This window comes from Rhinolophus sinicus, chromosome 12, assembly GCF_057876585.1.
Source record: "Rhinolophus sinicus isolate RSI-liver-muscle chromosome 12, RSI-T2T, whole genome shotgun sequence".
NCBI classification, from domain to species: domain Eukaryota; kingdom Metazoa; phylum Chordata; class Mammalia; order Chiroptera; family Rhinolophidae; genus Rhinolophus; species Rhinolophus sinicus.
Genome location: NC_142512.1, coordinates 26,779,711 through 26,792,207, shown reverse-complemented (window position 1 = coordinate 26,792,207; position 12,497 = coordinate 26,779,711). Strand labels below are relative to the sequence as shown.

At 35.0% G+C, this 12,497-nt stretch overlaps 1 protein-coding gene across 1 annotated transcript in view; it reads left to right on the top strand.

Annotated features, from left to right (window-relative positions):
* The window catches only part of AATF (apoptosis antagonizing transcription factor), a 96,269-nt gene that overhangs the window by 23,544 nt on the left and 60,228 nt on the right, over window positions 1-12,497 (top strand). Inside the window, exon 5 of the mRNA XM_019732616.3 lies at window positions 12,337-12,451. Coding sequence (XP_019588175.3) covers window positions 12,337-12,451 — 115 coding nt within the window. The remainder of the gene's footprint in view (window positions 1-12,336; window positions 12,452-12,497) is intronic.

Sequence of the window (12,497 nt, the reverse complement as noted above, 5' to 3'; positions counted from 1 at the left end):
CTCAGATCTACCAGATTCTTTTCCTTGGGGCGGTTGAATAAAATTGCCTCTGGATAAATCCAAAATGCTACTATTTTGAGAAGAGTTCTTATTAGCTATTCATACTATTTCATGCAAGGAAAATTCTGAAAGAGAAGCCTTTCAGACAGTCTTAAAGGTTTTTACATCCTAAAGATGGTACATAATCTAGGGTACATAAATGTCAACAATGGTGAGGTTGGGGGGAAGGACAGAGACAGATGTTTTAACTCAAGTAATTAGAAAGCATTCCTGGTGTCCTCCGTGAGGCTCATAAGATAAAAGAACATGAGTGGAAAGCAATCAGGTCACATTTTGAGAACTGGGATGATCAATTTATGCCTATCTTGGTATTATTGCAAATACAATGCTAGATGCCTGTATCTACTGAAAAGAATAAACAAAGCTTCCATTTATTAACTGTGCATCACTCCCCAGGTGCTGTATTAAATTATTTACAAATGTCTCCTTTAGTTCTCAAAGTAGACTGTGAAATAGGTCTTAATAACTGTGTTGCACATATAAGGAAATTAAGTCTTGGAGAGGTTAAGTAACTTGCGGAAGGTCACACACACAGTTAGCTAGAGGCAAAGCCAGTGTAGAAACTGAGGTTTGCTCTGCTTCATAACCATTGCTCTTGGCCACACCACCCAATCACTATGCTCATAGTTTATTTATTTATTTATTTATTTATTTATTTATTTATTCAAGAAAGTGTGAGGAAATAAAGGCCAAATCTTTTCTTTTTTTTACATTTTTAAAAATTAAGTGTGTTTTTCCAGGACACACCAGCTCCAAGTCAAGTAGTTATTTCAAGCTAGTTGTGGAGGGTGCAGTTCACAGTGGCCCATGCGGGGATCGAACCGGCAACCCTGGGGTTAAGAGCATCACACTCTAACCAACTGAGCTAACCAGCCGCCCCAAGGCCAAATCTTAAAGGAATGAAGTCGGAGATGAATTTATTGTAAAATAGGAGGCATAGAGTGCAAGTAGTATGTGTATCCTTTAATTTTTCTGAAGATTTTTCCTACATACTGTTTTTTCAGTAAGAGCTAGAAGGGCCCTCTGGAGATAAGCTGATCTAGTTCCTCTTGTATAGCAGCTGACCTAGTTCCTCTCCTATAGGCAGGTAAGACATTTTTTAAGTGATAAAGAAATATACAGTTATTTTTTTATTATAAATGTACATATTCATTATAGAAAATTTGGAAAATGGCCAAGCGAAAGCAAAGAAATAATACTCTCTAATCCCAGCAGCTAGAGTTAAGTACTTTTAATACTTTGGTGTATGGTATATATCTTTTTTAGTTTTTCCCCCCAGTGGGTGTGTAGTTAGAACAAAAATGGAACTATGTTCTATATTCTGTTCTGCAGTCTGTTTTTTTCTACTTAACAAAGATCATGAATATTTTTCCATGTCGTTAAATATTGTTCTACAGCATTATTTTTAATGGCAGCACAGACTTTCCATCATATGGATAGTTTAACCAGTTCTTTATTGGACATTTGGATTGTTTCCAGTTTTTAATTTTTATAAATAGTGCAATAAACACCATTGTTATTAAATCTTTACTCATATCCATGATTGTTATTGCATAAAATAAATTTCTATATGTGGAATTAGTATGTATTCTAAGGAAACACAAAATTTTTAGGCTTTGGATCTGTATTGCCAAGTTGCCCTCCAGAAAAGCTGTATGTTTACATTCTTACCTTCTTTATATGAATATCAGTTTCCCTTATCCTTACTAACACTGGATTTTATAATTTTTTTCATCTTTGTCACATGGATAGAAAATGGTTTCTGCTTATTTTAATTTACATTTTTAAAAATTTACATTTCCCAGTGTTTAATGAGGGTAAACATTTTTTCCCTTACATTTATTGGTCCTTGATAATTTCTTTTGTGAATCATGCAGGGAACATTTTAAACTAGTTCTTAGGGATGGATGATGTCCGAGCAAACTTAAGGCAACCTCTAATTTCTCCAGCTTTTATTTTAATGTTTCTTCTTGTTTGATTTCCTGTTGACAGGAAGAATTATGTCTATTTCAGAAGACCTCTTTGTATTCTTGAATATATTTATTTAATCTTCATTACCTTTTAAAAAATTATAAAAGTAAAATTTGTAGTAATTTTTCTTTTCAAACAGTACTGATCCCTCCTCCCCCAGCAGAACTGAAATATGTAACATGGATTGTGGAAGTCCCCCTTTTTCCCTACTCTTAATAGTGCTCTTCAGAGATACCGTGTTTCCCCGAAAATAAGACCTAGCCAGACCATCAACTCTAATGCGTCTTTTGGAGCAAAAATTAATATAAGACCCGGTCTTATTTTACTATAAGACCCTGTCTAATATAATATAATATAATATAATATAATATAATATAATATAATATAATATAATATAATATAATATAATATAATTAATATAATATAATACCGGGTCTTATATTAAAATTTGCTCCAAAAGATGCATTAGAGCTTATAGTCCGGCTAGGTCTTATTTTTGGGGAAACACTATCCATTTTTAGCAATTTGGTATATATCCTTGATACTTCATTCAATTTAAACTTTTTTGGAGCCATAAATGAGATACGCTTTACATCCTCCCATGTTAATGAATATAAATCTGCCTTTTCTTTCTTTAAAAATAATACTTTGTTACCTTTGTTTTCTTTTTTTCCTGAAGTATTTTAAAGTATAATCATCATGCCAGTTGGCCTCTAAATACTTCTGTAAGTGGCTCTTTGAAAATGAGGATGTTTCTTATGGAACACTGTCATCTTACCTAACCAAATTAATACTTCCTAATGATCCTGGTATGTCCACTCCATATTCAAATTACTTCAGTTGTTTCAAAATGTATCTTATGGTTTAGTTTATTCAAACCAAGTCCTGTTTATACTTACACTTTTCAAAGGCTACACAGAAAATTATCTGGTTAAACTAAATTAATTTAACTAATCCCTTGTAAATGGGCACTTGAGATGTTTGCGGTTTTTGCCTGTTATAAACAATGCTATAATGTTATTAACCAATGTTACCTCAATAAATTTGATTTAAAAAAAAGCTAAAAATAATGTTTTTGTACCTACCTCTTTGCTTTCTTATCTGATTATTTTGTTAGGATTAATTTCCAGAAGTGGAATAGTGGGGTCAGGAGATATGCACGTGTAAAACTTTGATATATTTTGTCAGATTGCTTTCTGGATATGTTGTGCTAATTAAACTCTTATCAGTTGTATATGGAGAGTGCCCTTTTCCTTTCCTCACATTCTTGTCAGCATCAAGCAGTATTAGAAAAATATCTTTGTGTGTGTGTGTGTGTGTGTGTGTGTGTGTGTGTGTGTCTGTGTCTGTGTCTGTGTCTGTCTAAGCATCTTTTCTGATGTGTTTGGCCACTTGAATTTTGGAGATTATCAATCCATTTCTTCACATTAACTTTTTCAGATTAAGTAAATATACCTTTATTTTTCTTACTGGACCTGCCTTCCATCCATATGATTTAGGCTTCCTTTCGTTTCTCCACTTTGCTTTTTAAGTGTGGGAACCAAATTTGGACATAACATTTTAACAGAGCCTCATTAGTGTTTTTTAAAATTATGTACTAGTATTGGGGAGGGCAGTTTTGTCATTTTTAGTAATTGAAAATTTTATTATACTTTGTTTTCCAGTTATTTTTGATATATAACCCATAAGAATTTGTTGATCTGGAAAATGAAAAATACGCAGCTTTTTTTTTAAAGCTTGGAGTAGTGTTTCATTTTCTTCATCTGTATAATGGTGGTATAATAATCGTACCTAATCAAAGGATTGTTGTGAGGACTTAAATGAGTTAATACATATAAAGTGCTTAGACTAATGTCTGCTACTTTGTAGGTTTTTAGTAATGTTAATTGTTAGTCTCAATAGTGATAGTATAGTCTTTTCTTAGACTATAGCTCTATGGCCACAGTATTTGTTTCTTTCTCCTTAGAAGGGTTATGTAAATAAATACTAGTACTAGTGTTCTTTGAAGACTTGACATGCACATATAAAAAGAATATGTCAATAAAAATACTAGGATGTCATTTTTATTCAGTTATTCATTCAACAACATGGAGTCTACCATTTGCCAACACCAAGTATACCGAGGTTCACGGTCCTTGCCTCAAGGAGCTCATAGGAAGGTGTGGAGATAGGTAAACCACTTTTAAAGCATAAGTCATTTAAGTGTTTGTTTTCTTTACATGAAAGCAACCTCTCAAAGTGTTTCATTTTGGGTTGGCTAATAAACACTCCTTAGTCTTACTAATATTAAAAGAAACACAAATAAAACAATCTTTTGTTGTCTGAGTCTGTTTATCCATCTAAGTGGTGATAACTAAGACTTCATGAGACTGCATTGTAACATTCATAAATTCTTAAATCTGGTAGATGGCTTTGAGATTCTTAGGAGTAGCCTGTATGTCTTATAGTTGTGTGTTATAAGGAAAAAGTTCAGTTTGATTACTTTGCTTCTGTTAACAAAGGTCTTGCGGAGGATACATAGTTATTGAAGTTAGCAGATATGTAGTCCACACTTTGTTTGCTTGTCAGCATTTAGATTTGGAAATGATAGTGTCATTAGATGTTCTGCCCTGTGATTTAAGCATCATTTCTCTGCAACTGAAATATTTGTAGGTACTTTTTATGGCCCAGGGGATGTGTTGGATGCTAGAGTGATGGGATGAGGTCTCTGCTCTCAAACAGTTAGCAATGTAGTGAAATCAGACTCAGTGAAATCAGACTCACAGTGCAGTATGATAGTGTGGTAGCATTGGTATGAATAATCCTGAGAGGACTAATTACTTCTGCATGGGAATCTGCATTTTCTGAAAGCTATTTCCTGAATCCTCATTTTCAAAGTAGTTATTTCTAGACCTATACTCTAGAGAATTTGGGCATATGGTTAGGGATAGTTTCACTACCTAATAGGCTGTTTATTTAAAAGCTTTTTAATGTGAAGGGATCAGACTATTTTATATGAAACAGAGTTACTTGGATTGTGGTTCTAATTTTATTTTTAATAAGTTTCCTTACTTCAAAGTTTACTTTAAATTTTAATATTTTAAATTATAAAAGTAACATATGCTTATAAAATATTCAAACAGTTCAAAAGTCTATCAAATAAAAATGAGAATATTCCAACTCTGCCTGGGTAACTTCTGTTCAACAGTTTAAACAATTCCTTGTAAATAAACTTGGATTTGAAGTACCTTGTATTCTGAGCATTTGTTCTTTCTGTTTTTAAAGGGGAAAATAAATTTCCTTTTTTAGGGAAGTACTCCGGAGCATTGGAGGTTGTCTAGGAACTGTGAAGTGGAAGGTAACTGTAGTGGATTTCGGGAAGTACATTGATCAGTTAGATTGCTGTGTCCTATAGGGCTTTTTAAGGATTTATTGACACACTTCATCAAGGTATTTGAGAGAGTATTCAGGGAAGCCTAAGAAATTCTGCAGTTCTTTCCCCTTCCTTATAAATTCATGCCTGGTCAGAAATTACAGCTTGAGTGGGATGTCCCTCCACAGAACTCAAATGCACACGATCTATCATGTTACTTAGGCTGGCAGTAATGTAATGTAAAATGTTAAGGATTTTTTCTTTTTGTTTCTTTCTGTGAGGGGTTCACCCAACATAGTTTATTGCATGTCTCTTCATCTCTCCCTTATTTCAACTTCCACTTACTCCTCCAATTCCCCACATCATTCTTTGAAGAGAAAAAAATAAGTTTTGCCCACTGAGCCCTCTTTCTTGTTTGATTTAATGTGCTCTATGCTGAATGCTTCTCACAAAAACACTTTGCATCCAGAATTAGCCTATCAACCCTTTTCCTCCATGCACCCCTCCATAGATCGCGTCTTCTACTGTGGAGCCCTTGGAGGTATGAAAACCCAAGGCTGCTTTTGGCTTAGCCATCATGATTTTAGAACATAAGTCCCATGCTCTGCCTTGAAAAGTTATCCTGGTGGTTAGTTTGTACCGTTAAAAAAAAAGTGCTTTCGGTCCACAGAACCAACCAACACACTGGGACAGAACTCTTTATACTATTCCATTTAAAACCATACTCATAATACCATGTTTCCCGAAAATAAGACCTAGCCAGACAGTCAGCTCTAATGCGTCTTTTGGAGCAAAATTAATATAAGACCCGGTCTTATACATTTTATAGTAAAATAAGACCGGGTCTTATATAAGACTGGGTCTTATATTAATTTTTGCTCCAAAAGACGCATTAGAGCTGATTATCTGGCTAGGTCTTATTTTCGGGGAAACACGGTAGCACATCCTACATCTGGGAGTCTAGATATGCACACACCTGTATATGTGTATGCGTATATGTGTATGCGTACATGGATATATACAAATTCTAGTTGGACACACGTTGGAAATGATAGCAACTCATCCATATGGTTGCTGTTAAGGAATTTGTAAGCTGCAATCCTCTTCCTTACTGGTAACGCCATTCTGCTTAGGGAATATAGAACATGCCCGAACAGTAATACTGACAGAATTCGGAATTACGATACAGTGGAGCCTTCACGTAATTCTTTGTTGAAGAAGTTAGGGCCTAAATGTTAAGGCTTATTGTTATTCTGAGTTGATAATCTCTGCCTTGCTTTAATAATTTTTCCTCATGCCTGGGTAGCCCGCGAGTTGCACAATAATCACTCACACAGCTTTGTAATCAATGCCCAAAGTAATAGGATTCCTCTGGCCACCGGCAATTAATAAATTTGTGTCTTTTTTAAAACACTAGCAAGTCGGGCCTGAAATACGACTGACTGGCTCTCCTCATTTGCATATTTATTGCAGTGGAAAAATTCTTACCAGATGATTGATGCTGAGCCTGCCTCTTGAATTCCAAGCAGCACATTATTATGAAATGAAAAATGCCGGCCATACAGTTGATTAAAGTTGAAGACAGTGGAATCGGTGTTTTTTAAGATTGTGGGAGAATTAAAGGCATATTTTAATAGATGTTGACAAGAAGTGAACTAACAAAAGCAAAGCAAAGGATTTGCTTGAAAAGATTTAATCAAACGTCTTTCTTGGGGGATTAATTGCCAGGGATGACTAGTGCAAGTGGCAGGCTTGTGTGGATTTGAATGAAAAGTATTGTTCTCAGGCCAATATATTGTGTGTCATTTTGACCTATAGTTTAGCTCTGGTTCTAGAGTTACTTTTGAAGGAGAAAAAAAATGTTCTTGTAATCTGTACATTCTAGTTCAATATAGTTATCTGGGCTAATAGGGATGTGGGAGTTTATGTATACTTGTACATAAATAACTGTATGTTTGCATATTTATTTTAAAAATAACTATAGATATTTAAAAACTGATAAGGTAAGCTTTATTTTACTTTATATATTCACTCTTCCTAGTCCCCCTTCATCCCCTTGCCTGAAGTTTTACGTATTGGTTTATAATCTAATTAATGAACTGTGGGCCCATGTCCAAACTTATTCTCTGCCTACAATTTTGTTTTTGTCGAACAGCTTAGATGAATCAGGGAAAAAAATAAAGCTGTTAGGTGAAAATGGTTTTTAGATTGGTGACATTTTATAGAATGCTTGCATATGGGTAGCATGTAAATGAATACTTAATATAGGACTCTGAGTACTTGTTCAGCCCTAGCGCTGTAGATCAGCACAAACAGAGCTTAAGATTTTCACCAGGGGAAAATGATGTTTGATAGTAATATTCTTTCTATTTCTATAGCATTTTAAAATTTGTAAAATACCTGAATATATAAAAACATTTGTTTTTCACTTTCATTCTGCGAGATAAACAGGCAAAGGATTATCTACATTTTATAGATGAGAAAATTGAGACTCAAAGAGATTAAGTTGGTCCACTCATTGTAAAATGACTAGTTGGTGATAGTGTCAGTTAGAATACAGGGTTCCTGACCCTTAGTAAAGTACTCTTTCCATTTGTTCTCTACTTGGAAAATCATTCCTAAAGCTGGTGTCCAGAGGCTGGGGTTGAATCTTGGTAATATGGTGAGGCATATGTCCTTAATCTCCTCTTAAGGGAAAGGTCTCTGGAAATGGACAATGTAGGACAAAATAAACATACATATCCTTGACAGTCTCCATTTATTTTGTGACTACTGGCCAAGAGGGAGAGAGAAGGAAGTACATGCATCTCTGCTGTTTTTCTTAACTTTTAACTTTAACAGTAATTGGGAGAAAAATTAAAAGTGAATTAGACACTGTTGATTTCATTCTCTTTATTATTCGTAAGGTTGAGAAAATACAACTCAGCCCTATATGAATAAGAGGTTTGTTTAGTTTCTTGGCTGGGACGAACTCACTGTTGGATTTGAGCCACCAGGAGAGTCCTTCCTCTTGTCAGCTGTGGCTTTGAGGAAGCCTACCACATCCAGCAAAGGGTTGCCCATTGTCTCTTCAGGTTTTACATAAAATCTTATTAGAAGGAAATGTGGCCCTGATACTGCAAAGAAATGAGAATTGGTTTCTGTCTTCTAAATCTCTTTACAGGAAGTTGTTCATGTGTTGGCCACTGGTGACTTTACTTTGATAAACTTTTTTTTTTTTTTTTTTTTTTTTTTTTGGTGGTTAGAAGCACAGAATTGCAGATTTCATCTCTGGTAGGTCTCTTGACACTTTGATGCATGGTGGTGCTATCCCTGAATGGAGCTTAAATACTTCAGGGCTACTTTCTGACTGGGTGAAGGGGTGTATAAAATGAGAACATATGAGAGAGTATTAACAGAAAGGCACACTTTGATTTACTGATATTGGCTCTCTGCTTTCTTGTTGGATTGATAGGCTGTCTAATATATCAGCAATGGATTTTTTAAAACTGACTTGAACAAAATAAAAGGGCTTGTATAGCTACTTGAAAGTGGCCCTTAAAAGTAGTAGTCTTTTCATTGGATGTTTTCACAATTCTTGGTTATGCTACATGTTAGAGTCAAATTATGACTTGCTTGTCAGGGTCAAGCAGCTATAAACAGTATAGATGGCTTTGCAGCTTCTTCCCTGCCTGGGTCTTGATTTCATATTTTAGATTATGGACACATGGTACCTAGAGGAAGTAAGAGACAGGCACTTACTTTTCCTGTTTTTTAATTTTTTATTATGGTAAAATAAAACCATAATCAAATTTATTATCCTCACCATTTCTAAGTGTGCAGTCCGGTAGCGTTAAGTATAATCACATTGTTGTACGACCAATCTTCAGAACTTTTTCATCTTATAAAGCTGAAACTCTAGACCTCGTTAAACAATTCCCCATTTCTATCTCCCCTCAGCCCCTGGCAACCACTGTTCAACTTCTGTTTCTATGAATCTGACTACTCTAGAGACCTCATATAAGTGGAATGATATTGTATTTGCCTTTTTGTGACTGGCTTATTTCATGTAATGTCATCAAGGTTCATCCATGTTGTATGTAGCATGTGTCAGAATTTCCTTCGTTTTAAAGGCTGAATACATTCCATTTTCCTGTTCTTTTTGACTAGGTTCACAATTAAAGGATTATAGATTATTTTGTCTGGATAGAGATGAACTAGGATGGTAGAATTATTTATTATATTCTGGTCTTAGGATTTTTTTAAGTGTTTTTTTTTATTGTAGTTAAGTGTATATGACATAAAATTGACGTTTTTAATGATTTTGAAGTGTACAGTTCAGTATCATTAAGTACATTCACATTGTTATGCAGCCATTACCACTATCCATCTCGAAGTTTTTCATCATCTATAACTGAAACTGTATCCATTAAACAATAAGTCCCCATTGCCCACTCCCTTCAACTCCTGACAACCATGATTCTACTTTTTATTTCTATGAATTTGACTATTTTAGGTGACTTACACAAGTGGAATCATATAGTATATGTCCTTTTGCAACTGGCTTATTTCACTTAGCATAATATTTTCAAGGTTAGGTCTTGGGAATTTTGAAAAATACTTTGCAAATGCAAAATTGATTTGTGGTTTCACTTTGGAAAATATGGGCTCTATTTCTTAAGATATAGCCATTTCTAGAAAAGAAGTTAAAAATAGCCATTAATACTTGCATAGAACTTTCATGAGATGAGATTTCTGCGTTTTCATGAGCTTCCTTCCAAGTATTAGTGTCTTTCCTATTTTTTAAAGGTTCTTGCTGCAACATATACTTTCAGAATCTAGCTACTTGGGATATCTCTTATCAGTTCTCAGCTCTTTCCACAGATGATCATTTGTGATAATGAAATAATATTCATAGTTATCATTTGTATTCTTTGCTCTATTCATTCCTTTTAAAATTTTCTATATATTTACATAATTTTGCATTGGTATACTTATATACTTAGCACATTCAGACTGAATAATTCTTGGCTTTAAAATTGTTATATTTTTATTCTTTTTATTCCTTCTTGCCTATGTTTTCATCTTGTTTATACTTAGTTTCCAAAAAGCTGACAGACAGGATAATGCTGTATTACTTTTTTCTTCTTCGTGAGCATAACTTATTTCCATATTTGGTAGAAATTTGTTTTGTTTTGTTTTTGTTTTTTAAGCTTCAGAGCAACAGTTTGAGAATCTTGGTTTGGAACACAAAGCATTAGGGATTTTTCAGGTAATATTATGTATTGCAGGTCTTCTCAAGTGGGATGGATATGTACTGATTATAAGAGGATTAGAATATAGAATTTAGAAAAGATGTGATTAAGGATCTTATGTTATTTTAAAGAAGGGAGTTGTATTTATGTAGTTTTATAGGCAGAGTATTTAAAGGAATGGAAAGTAGTTATTGAGTCTTTGGGTTCCTTCTGATCACCCTGAAAAGGTTTTCTCAGCTAGGTTAGCTCTTAGCCTTACGTTGAAATAGAATGCTCTAGTATTATATGGATGGATGGATGGATGGATGGATGGATGGATGGATGGATGGATGGATAAATTAAGAGCTAGTCTAACTCATACGTTGGTGTACCATTGATGAAACAGGTTGGGATGTAAAATAGTGAGGAGGCTACTCATGCTGGGCAGGATAGAAGCAGCAAAAAAAGGAAAAGACTCATAAAAGTCACTTAAACTGAGGTTTGTGTGGGCTGAAGTTAGTGTGGAATATAAAACAAAAATGAATGTAGGGATTGCTAAATGAAAGTAGGGTTGCTTGTGAGAAGATTACAGCTATTTAAAGGAAAGAGGGAAGGAGTGATAGAAGCATGGCCAGAGATAGATGGAAAACTATTAGTGATAATAAGAATGGGAAATACAAAATTTAGCAACTGATTGAATATATACAATAAGGGCACCAACATATCAGTGATCCCTTATGAAAATACATTAAACAGAGAAGAGAAAATCAGATAAGGTAGAAGTATTAGGTAGGAAGAAAAAGGTTGTATTGCTGACATGGTATATTTGAAGGAGTGATGGAACATCTGTGTGAAGATTTTCTTGGAGTTGCTAGAAATGTGAAAGTTTGATTATAGGAGAGACATCTGAGTGCTATCAACACATAAGTAGTGACAATCGGTGTCTAGTTAGCCCCTTTGCTAGATTAGGCTGATAAAGCAGGTAAGAGTTAAGTTCTCAGAGGGCCCGTTTTTATTCTGAAAGCTCTTAGCCACAGACTATATACTAAATCTTGACCAGCTTTATTACAAATGTATCCTTTGGCTATGAGGAGGGCCAGGTGAGAACATATTCTCCATGTGAAAATTTTTAATACACAGTTCAGTCCTGCAAACAAGTCATTAACTTGGCTTTTCAAATGTGAATAAGAACTTTCCGTAAGGATGTGTGTGGAGAGATTGAATGAATGATGTGGCAGCTCAAAGCAGAGGCAAATGAGACCTCCTGAGGGAGGGTGGTGGTGGTGGTAGGGATCCTGGGACTAAATTGTGCTCTTTAGGAAAAGAGGAGGAATTGCTGAAACAGTTGATTGATAGAGGGATAATCAAGGAGGTCAGTGGGTAACATGTAGAAACTAACACCAAAGGGAAAAAACGATTGGTTATGATGACAGGCAGGGAAGGAATTTGTCAATCTTACTAAATTTAAGAACTCACGATTTATAGCAAACACTTTCCTAAGCACCTTGTGCCTGTTACCTTGCTTGTTCCTCATAACAGCCCCGTGACTGCGATAGGCACTGTTATTACTTCCCTTTGGGAATTCTGTATTTCAGAGAGTTCTTTCTTAGTTCTATGTACCCTGTGCCTGCCCCTCCCACCCCCCAGCCACAACTGCTCAGGAGCCGTGAGTTATAGGCATTGCCTGCTATGGAGAATTGTAGATAATTAGGTGTTCCTTCTCTGTGCTTTGTTTTCCAGGTCACAAGGCACTTAAAGCATTGCTGAGGTCATTGGTGGACCTCCAGGATGAGCTGCTTTTCCAGTACCCAGACACTAGGTATCTAGTAAGTGGAACAAAGCCCAAACCAGAAAGGTAAGGAAGGAATGCACGTATGGAGTTGCTTCTTTGCTTTTCATCT